Source organism: Dipodomys ordii, unplaced genomic scaffold, assembly GCF_000151885.1.
Source record: "Dipodomys ordii isolate 6190 unplaced genomic scaffold, Dord_2.0 Scaffold217, whole genome shotgun sequence".
Taxonomy (NCBI): Eukaryota; Metazoa; Chordata; class Mammalia; order Rodentia; family Heteromyidae; genus Dipodomys; species Dipodomys ordii.
Window position 1 is genome coordinate 441,090 of NW_012267433.1, and position 8,677 is coordinate 449,766.

General features: G+C 55.8%; 1 protein-coding gene across 1 annotated transcript in view; it reads left to right on the forward strand.

Annotated features, from left to right (window-relative positions):
- The window catches only part of Rpl13 (ribosomal protein L13), a 5,179-nt gene extending 2,989 nt beyond the window's left edge, over positions 1–2,190 (forward strand). The window contains exons 2-5 of the mRNA XM_013035655.1: positions 5–139; positions 334–507; positions 1,519–1,575; positions 1,995–2,190. Of these exons, the coding sequence (XP_012891109.1) occupies positions 5–139; positions 334–507; positions 1,519–1,575; positions 1,995–2,153 (525 nt within the window). The 3' untranslated portion in view covers positions 2,154–2,190. The remainder of the gene's footprint in view (positions 1–4; positions 140–333; positions 508–1,518; positions 1,576–1,994) is intronic.
- The last annotated feature ends 6,487 nt before the right edge of the window (positions 2,191–8,677 follow it).

An 8,677-nucleotide genomic window follows, 5' to 3' on the forward strand; every position in this document is an offset into this window, starting at 1 on the left:
CAAGGCCCGGCAGGCCAAAGCGCGCCGCATCGCCCCGCGCCCCGCGTCCGGCCCCATCCGGCCCATCGTGCGCTGCCCCACGGTGAGGTACCACACCAAGGTCCGAGCGGGCCGCGGCTTCAGCCTGGAGGAGCTGCGGGTGAGTCCCGGCCGGCCGGCCCGCGGGGTGGCTTGGGGTCGTCCCTCGCGCTCGGGGTGTGATGACATTCTCCGGAATCGCTGCACCTCGCTGATGAAAGTGCTTTTGAACCCTTTTCCATCTGACGCCGAGCCTCCTCCCGGGGCCGCGCTGGGCAGAGGCCGCGCCGGCCTTCATTCGGCTTTCCCGGGCAGGTGGCCGGCATTCACAAAAAGGTGGCCCGGACCATTGGCATCTCCGTAGACCCGAGGAGGCGGAATAAGTCCACCGAGTCCCTGCAGGCCAACGTGCAGCGGCTGAAGGAGTACCGCTCCAAGCTCCTCCTCTTCCCCAGGAAGCCCTCGGCCCCCAAGAAGGGAGACAGCTCTGTGAGTGCATCTGTGCCAGGCCTGACGGTGTGGCAGCGGTCCGAGAATCTAGGTTTCAAAGCAAGGGCATCCTGTGGGTGTTCCTGGGGACCAGAGAAAAGCAGTCCTGTCACCTTTGTCCATTTCATGGCCATTGTGTGGAGAGGGCAGGGGATTGGTGATGATTTAGTGGGAAGACAGATGCTAATGATCAACCAACAACGGGCTCTGTGGTGCTTCTCTGCCTCCTGTGGCCGGCTGTCTGGCCTGGAACCAGCACTTTGTCATTGATCATAGTGCCCCTTCCTTCAGATGTTTTATATCCAGAAATAGCCTTCCTAGCAGGACCCACTGAGGAGGTGTCTGTTTATGTGCACTTCCAGTAGCGAGTGGAGGATGGGGTGTGTAGTACCTTGCTACAGACCAAGCAGTCAGCCGCGCAGGTTTTGTGAATGGGCAGAGCCGTTTCACTGAGCTGTGGGATGTGAGCAGATACAGGCAGTGGTTTCTTTTTTTGGGGGGGGGGTCCGGTCATGGGGCCTGAACTCGGCCTGGGCGCTGTCCCTCAGCTCTTCGGCTGTAGACTAGCACCTACCACGTGAGCCTCAGCCCCCGCTTTTTCTGCTCATGTGGTGCTGAAGAATCGAACCCAGGGCCTCATGCATGCGAGGCAAGTGTGATGTACCACTGAGCCACCTTCCCAGCCCCTGAAAAGGAATTTTATTTTTTTTGGTCGGTCGTGGAGCTTGAACTCTGAGCCTAGGCACTGTCCCTCAGCTCTTCAGCTCAAGGCTAGCGCTCTACCACTTGAGACACAGCACTTCCAGCTTTGTTCTTTTTGCTTATGTGGTGCTGAGGAATCGAACCCAGGGCCTCAGGCATGCAAGGCAAGCGCTCTACCACTGAGCCACCTTCCCAGCCCCGGGCAGTGGCTTCTTTTAGGAGCACAGGACCCACGCATGGGTGCTGGGTCTAACAAGCATGGGGGCCTTTGCAAGTGAAACTGGACTCATTTGACTTATTAACACACAGGCTGAAGAACTCAAATTGGCCACACAGCTGACAGGACCGGTGATGCCCATCCGGAACGTAAGTGGACAGTTAGTTTGTTCAGACCTTGGTCCTAGTACTGATGCTATAGACAAGATCGAGTGGTGAATGAGGAGTGTCAGGCACCCTCAATTGGTGGCTGTTGAGGTTTCTAGGATCCCTGTAGTTCTGAGATAGCGAGCTTGGGGTGGGGAGCCCTCTGCTGCCCTTAACAAGTTTGAATCATTCCCATCCTGTTTGCCTGGAGGCCCAGGCCACCTCTGGTGATCTGGTGCTGCTGGTCTCTGATTTGCCCATCAAGTGGTTCTTTAGTTTTTCCTTTCTACAAAAATTGTTACAACCAAGAAACCAGATTTGGTGTGTGGGAATCGTGAGGTGCACAGAGCATGGCTCCTTCTGCCTCACAGGTTTGAGGTAGTCTTGAAAGTTGTGGGCTCATTGCACAATATGACTTCCAGGTCTACAAAAAGGAGAAGGCCAGAGCTATCACAGAGGAGGAGAAGAACTTCAAGGCTTTTGCCAGTCTTCGAATGGCCCGTGCCAATGCCCGGCTCTTCGGTATCCGAGCTAAAAGAGCCAAGGAAGCTGCAGAACAAGATGTTGAGAAGAAAAAATAAAGCTATGTTTGAGTATTGTAATAAACCCTCAGGAAAACTAAAGTTAGGTCTCTTTTTGATGTGAGGAATGACTCTGACTTGGTAAGGTGGTGGGGGATTGCCAAGAGGTACCCCAGAGCCTGAGTGGCAATCCTGTCCATAGTTCAGCACTGTTGGATGAATCCCTGGTCAGCAGCTCCCTAACACCTTTTGGGGGAGTTGAGATGATTGATAGGGGCACTCAACTCTGAAGTTCAGTTGCTTTCTTGGTGTGCTGAGGGTCAAAACCAGAGTGCTACCTCTACCACTGAGCTACATCCCATTAGTCGTTTGTCCCAAGACCTGAACTCAGGGTGCTGTCCCTGAGCTCTTTTGCTCAAGGCTAGCACTCTACCACTTCGAACCACAGCCCTCTTCTGGTAGTTAATTGGATATAAGGTCTTGGGGACTTTCTTGCCCCAGCTGGCTTTGAACCATGATCCTAAGATCCAGCCTCCTGAGTAGCTAGGATTACAGGCGTGAGCCACCAGTGCATTAGTACTTTTTTGGGGGGAGGTGGGGTCCGGTTGTGGGGCCTGAACTCTGGGCCTGGACGCTGTCCTCAGCTCAAGGTGAACGCTCTACCACTTGAGCCACAGCACCACTTCCGGCTTTTTTCTTTTTGCTTATGTGGTGCTAAGGAATCGAACCCAGGGCCTCAGACACGCAAGGCAAGTGCTCTACCGCTGAGCCACCTTCCCAGCCCGAGTTAGTACTTTTTAAACAGCATTTTTCCAGTTAGCTCAAATGCCTTAGGGCCTCATTTGCGCTGACCTACATTACCTGGCGTGCCCGTGCGTCTTGACACTAGAAAGGTGAGGTGTTCCTGCTTCACATCCAGGTGGCAGGTGGGATGATGGTGTGTGCCTGTCCCCAAGGTAGACGGCCTGGGTCCTGGGTTCAAAATGTTCCCAGCTGTACTGCTCGGCCCACTGACTCAATCCCTGAGGTAGCTTTTAAAGACAGGCTTGTCTGGAAGGTCCATTGTTGTCCATTGTGGGCTTTGTGACCAGTGGGCTGTTCCAACAAAAGAACTCGGGTTACCCTATCTGCTATGCCCATGTTGTCCCTGCAGGGGGCAGGGGTGGCCAAGACCTTGGGCTTAAGGGCACCCCAGGATGAGCTGGGAAGGTGGCCCAGTGGTAAGAGTGCGAGTCCCTGGGTTCAATTCCTCAGCACCACATAGAAAAAGCTGAAGTGGGGGGCCGGGAAGGCGGCTCAGTGGTAGAGCGCTTGCCTCGCATGCATGAGGCCCTGGGTAAGATTCCTCAGCACCACATAGAAAAAGCTGAAGTGGGGGGCCGGGAAGGTGGCTCAGGGGTAGAGCGCTTGCCTTGCATGCCTGAGGCCCTGGGTAAGATTCCTCAGCACCACATAAGCAAAAAGAACAAAGCTGGAAGTGGCGCTGTGTCTCAAGTGGTAGAGCGCTAGCCTTGAGCTGAAGAGCTGAGGGACAGCGCCCAGGACCCACTCAGGACACGCCAGTCCTCGCCCAGGGTTGGCTCAGCCTCATGTGGCTTTCAGAGGCACACACCAGCAGTGGGATGGCTAGGTGAAAACAGCACTCCCTCTTGTCCCAGGCTGTAAGGACCCAGCTGTGAACTCTTGCCAAGCGTGGAGTTCCCAGGCTGGGCATAGGTCTGGCCCTGGCCTCCCCACACCCTCATGTGAACAAGGCCAGCGGCTGTGGGCCTGGGACTTCCCGGGAGTAGCCAGCAGTGCACACCCTCCCTGACCCCTTTCCTGGAAGGAAAAGGCCAGGGCCCTACTGCACAGCCTATGGTTCTGAGGACCTGCAGGGCTGACAGTGTAGGGAGTAAGCTAGTGACGGCACAGGGCGTGGGTGACAGGCATGCCCCACACCCATGCGGCCCCTTGCAGCTGGGCCTTGGCTAAGCCTCATCCACGGTGGGGGAGAAGCGGAGTGTAACCATGCCTGCCTAGTCTGCCCTGGAGGATTCCCAAGAGGGGTGCTTCCAGGAAGGGAGAGGCAAGGCCAGGTAGGGCCCAGTGGAGGGGGCGGGCACATCTGAACCTCATCAAAGCCCCAGATGAGCCAAGTGAATGAAACCAGGTGTCCGCCAGCTGGGGCCTGCTTGGGCACGCAGCCCGACACCACCTGCTTCCTACTCTGCAGTCCTCACTGGCAGCCCCTCCCCCAGCGCCAGCGTCCAGCCCTGCGAGCCCCTCCCAACTGGTGGACCAGAGCAGCCAGGCAATGGCTGCTACCATCTTGGGCTTTCTCCACTTCTCTCCCTCTTTTTTTTGGGGGGGGGGTCCGGTCGTGGGGCCTGAACTCTGGGCCTGGGTGCTGTCCCTCAGCTCTTCAGCTCAAGGCTAGCACTCTACCACTTGAGCCACAGCGCCACTTCCGGCTTTTTTTTCTGCTTATGTGGTGCTGAGGAATTGAACCCAGGGCCTCATGCATGCGAGGCAAATGCTCTACCCCTAAGCCACCTTCCCAGCCCCCCCTCTTCTTTATTCCTTTGTCCTTTTTCCTCTCCCTATCTCATTTTTCCCCTATCTTTTTCCCTCCCTCTTCCTATTTTTCTCTCCTCCCCCTTCCTCTCCCTTTCTGTCTCTGCCCCCTCTCCTTCCCCTCCTCTCTCTCTCCTTCCTCTTCTTACGGCTTACCTGGCAAAGGAGGCCCATCCCAGGACTGACTATGAGGCGATCCTGGAAGCAGACCCTCCCCATGTCTCAGAGCTCAAGCCACCACAGAAGCTAATGCGCCCATGGTTGTGTCCCCATCAGACTGAGTCTCCCCCCCCATACACGAAAGCCTTGGCTTGGAGAGCAGCCCCATTTCTGGTGCCCTTGATCTGAGCTCCTTGTGTCCCTCACTGGCTGCCCCCTTGCTGTCCTGCCGGTGGGTGAGGCCTCTGCCCATCCATGGGGTGAGGGGACACTAGAAAGATCACTGCTGGGGACAGAACTAGCTTCAGAGAAGCCAGAGCACCAGCTTAGAAGGCAATGGCTCAGCACCGCCTCCAGAGGGCACAGGTGGACCAAGCTCGGTGTGGCCTTAAGTCCCTATCCCTCTGAAACCCTGTGGGCCTGCTGCCCTTGCCCAACTCAGACCCTGCCAGCCAGGGCTGCCTGGCCTCTCAGACCCACTGCCTTCTGAGGCCCAGTTCAGCCTGGAATCCAGCTGTTACCTCCAAGACATCTGAGCCGCCCAGTGACAGCGTCCTTAACTGGAAGGAAGTGCCTGGCCGCAGTGAAGACAGGTTCTCCTGGATGACTTTTTTTTTTGGCAGTCCTGGGGTTTGAACTCAGGGCCTGGGCACTGTCCCTGAGCTGCTTTTGCTCAAGGCTAGCGCTCTACCACTTGATCCACAGCTCCACTGCTGGCCTTTTCTGTGTATGTGGTGCTGAGGAATCAAACCCAGGGCTTCATGCATGAAAGTGAGCACTCTGCCACTGAGCCACCTTCCCAGCCTTGGGGTGAGCACTGAGCCATGTGCACTCACACTCGGGGTGAGCACTGAGCCGTGTGCACTCACACTCGGGGTGAGCACTGAGCCGTGTGCACGAGCACTGAGCCGTGTGCACCTCACACTCGGGGTGAGCACTGAGCCGTGTGCACTCACACTCGGGGTGAGCACTGAGCCGTGTGCACTCACACTCGGGGTGAGCACTGAGCCGTGTGCACTCACACTCGGGGTGAGCACTGAGCCATGTGCACCTCAGCTGGGCCTATGTGATTAGGAGGGCAGCCGGGCAGGGCAGGAGGAAGGGTGTGGACCCTGAATGTGGGTGGGGACCACAGGTTCCAGGACAGGTCCCAAGGCATGGGCCCAAGTGTCTGAGACCCAGACAGAGCCTTGGGAGCCGGGGAAAGTCGGCCCTGCCCCCAGCTGACCTCATGGCCTGTATGAGGGAGTGGGGGATGGGGTGTGCTGATGGCACACAGGCAGACCAGGGGCCAGGAGCAGCCTCACCCACCGTCCCCAGTTCATGCCTTCACAGATTTTCCTGATCTTGGCTGGCCCAGCCCCTGGGCTGGAAGCCATCTTGAAGCTATCTGAGGTCCTGATGAACTTTGAGTACGGCTCCAAATAAATGGGGCTGGTGATGAGGGGCTGTGGGCCCAGAGCCCATAGAGGGGCTTTGGGAACTAGGTCAGATTGACTTGGGCCTTGAAGGTTAAGTAGGAACTGGCCAGAGGGGAGTTTTCTTTTTTTGGGGGGGGGGGTCATGGGGCCTGAACTCTGGGCCTGGGCACTGTCTCTCAGCTCTTCAGCTCAAGGATAGTGCTCTACCACTTGAGCCACAGCGCCACTTTAGGCTTTTTCTGCTTATGTGGTGCTGAGGAATTGAACCCAGGGCCTCATGCATGCGAGGCAAGCACTCTACCACTGAGCCACCTTCCCAGCCTCCCAGAGGGGAGTTTTCTGTGCAAAGAGGTACAATGGCCAGGAAAGCAGATCTCAAGTCAAGGATGCCACTTGGTCCTTCCTACAATGTGTGATCTTGGCGCATCTGAGTGGCCTACCTGGGTTAGGGACAGAGGGACTGATCAGCTGGTCCCCCGGGACCTTTCACAGCGTTTGTCAGCAAACAAGATGAAACAAACGGCAACCACAAAGCACAGCCCAGAACAGAAGCCGCAGAGCCCTATGGGCTCAGCTGATGTGAGGAGTACTGAACCTTTGCCTAGTATGTGAAAGGCCTGGGTTTGAGCTCCAGCACCACAAGCAAAAATCATGTATTGAGTAGAAACTGTGTGCCAGGCACAGTGGTAGGCTGGGGCATGGCCCGGGGCATGAGGGGACTGGAGGAGCCTGGACCTGCAGACAGTCCTTGCAACTCTCCAGACTCAGTGCACTGTAACCTGATACTTGGCATCACCAGCACGGAGCAGAGATGTCTTTTGGCTCACCATCTCAGAGACTTCAGTCCTATTCCAGCTCTATCTGCTGTGATGGCGGGGCGGGGCAGGGCAAGGGGCAGGGCAGGGGAGGGCAGGGCAGGGGGGGGCACTCCACCTCCTGGCAGGTGGAGGCAGTGAGAAAGGGTCCAGCAGCCAAGTATAGCCTTCAAAGGCATGCCCTCAGCGACCCACTTCCTCCAGCCGGCCTCATCCATGAGGCTTCCAGGCCCTTCCAAAATAGAACTTCCAGCTGGAGCCCAGACCTTCATCACAGGAGCTAGGGGCACGTTTCATATTTAAGCCATATAACCCTCGTGAATCACTTCAGGTGTGAGGAGGCTCAGAGACATCTGTTATAAGTAAAGCAAATAAAGCCAGGAAGCTGGCACCAGCGGCTCACACCTGGAATCCTAGCCACTCAGGAGGCTGAGTTCTGAGAAGCAAGGCCCAAGAAAGTTCAAGGAGCAAGAAAGTCTACGAGACTCTTATCTCCAATTAACAACCAAAAAGTCAGAAGCAGAGCTGTGGCTCAAGTGGTAGAGTGTAGCCTTGAAAAACAAGCACCCAGGCAGGCCCTGAGTTCAAATCTCAGGACAAAATTTACACTAAACTAATAACAGCATGGTGGCTTGTAAATCCCAGCTACACAGGAGGATTCAGGTTTAAGGCTGGCATGGGGCAAAACATGAATGAGGTGCTATCTGAAGAACAACAAAGCAAAAAACAGCTAGAGGTACGGCTCAGGAGCAGCATGCTTGCAGCCCCAGGCTCTGAGCTCAAACCCCAGTGTTGCTAGAAGAATAAAAATAAAAATAATGAAAACACTTGCATAGCATGGAATGTGGAAAATAAACATCTTCACCTTTTTTTCTTTTTCTTTTTTTTTGGTCGGTCGTGGGGCTTGAACTCTGGGCCTGGGCGCTGTCCCTCAGCTCTTCAGCTCAAGGCAAGCGCTCTACCACTTGAACTACAGCACCACTTCCAGTTTTGTAGTGGTTTATTGGAGATAAGAGTCTCACGGATTTTCCTGCCTGGGCTGGCTTTGAACCTCGATCTTCAGATCTCAGCCTCCTGAGTAGCTAGGATGACAGGTATGAGCCACCAGTACCCGGCTTACATCTTCACCTTCATAGTGTTTAGCTCTGGGTCCTATTACTTGTTTATCAGAAGTTTCTAATCTTTCAGCCTAACATGTTATTTCCTACATGACAATCAAAAAATATATAAGGAGAGAAATCTCATTTCCTGCATCTGCCCAGGGGAGGGGACAACAACAGAAAAGAGCTCATGGCTGCCTGGAGTTCAGGCCTGGAGGCCCTGGGCCCCGACCGGGAGACAGCGTTGGCCAGGACTCACATGCTTTGTCTGGTGGGGTCCTTTCATTGCTAATGAAGCCAGCTATGGTCAGGGTTGAGGGAGGGAGGTGTCTCCTGGGCTGGGAGATTCACACCTACACCTCCTCCCTCCTCCCCGCTCCCTTTCCTTTCTTCCTCTCCCGGGGGAGGCTTGGTCCTCGCAGTGAGCTGAGGCGAACTGCATGACCCCACTGTGTGATGCCTATAACCCTTCTGGCCTGAAGAATGGGCCTGCCGTGTGGCTCAGCCCCTTAGCCCTGCCCAGCGGCGCGTCC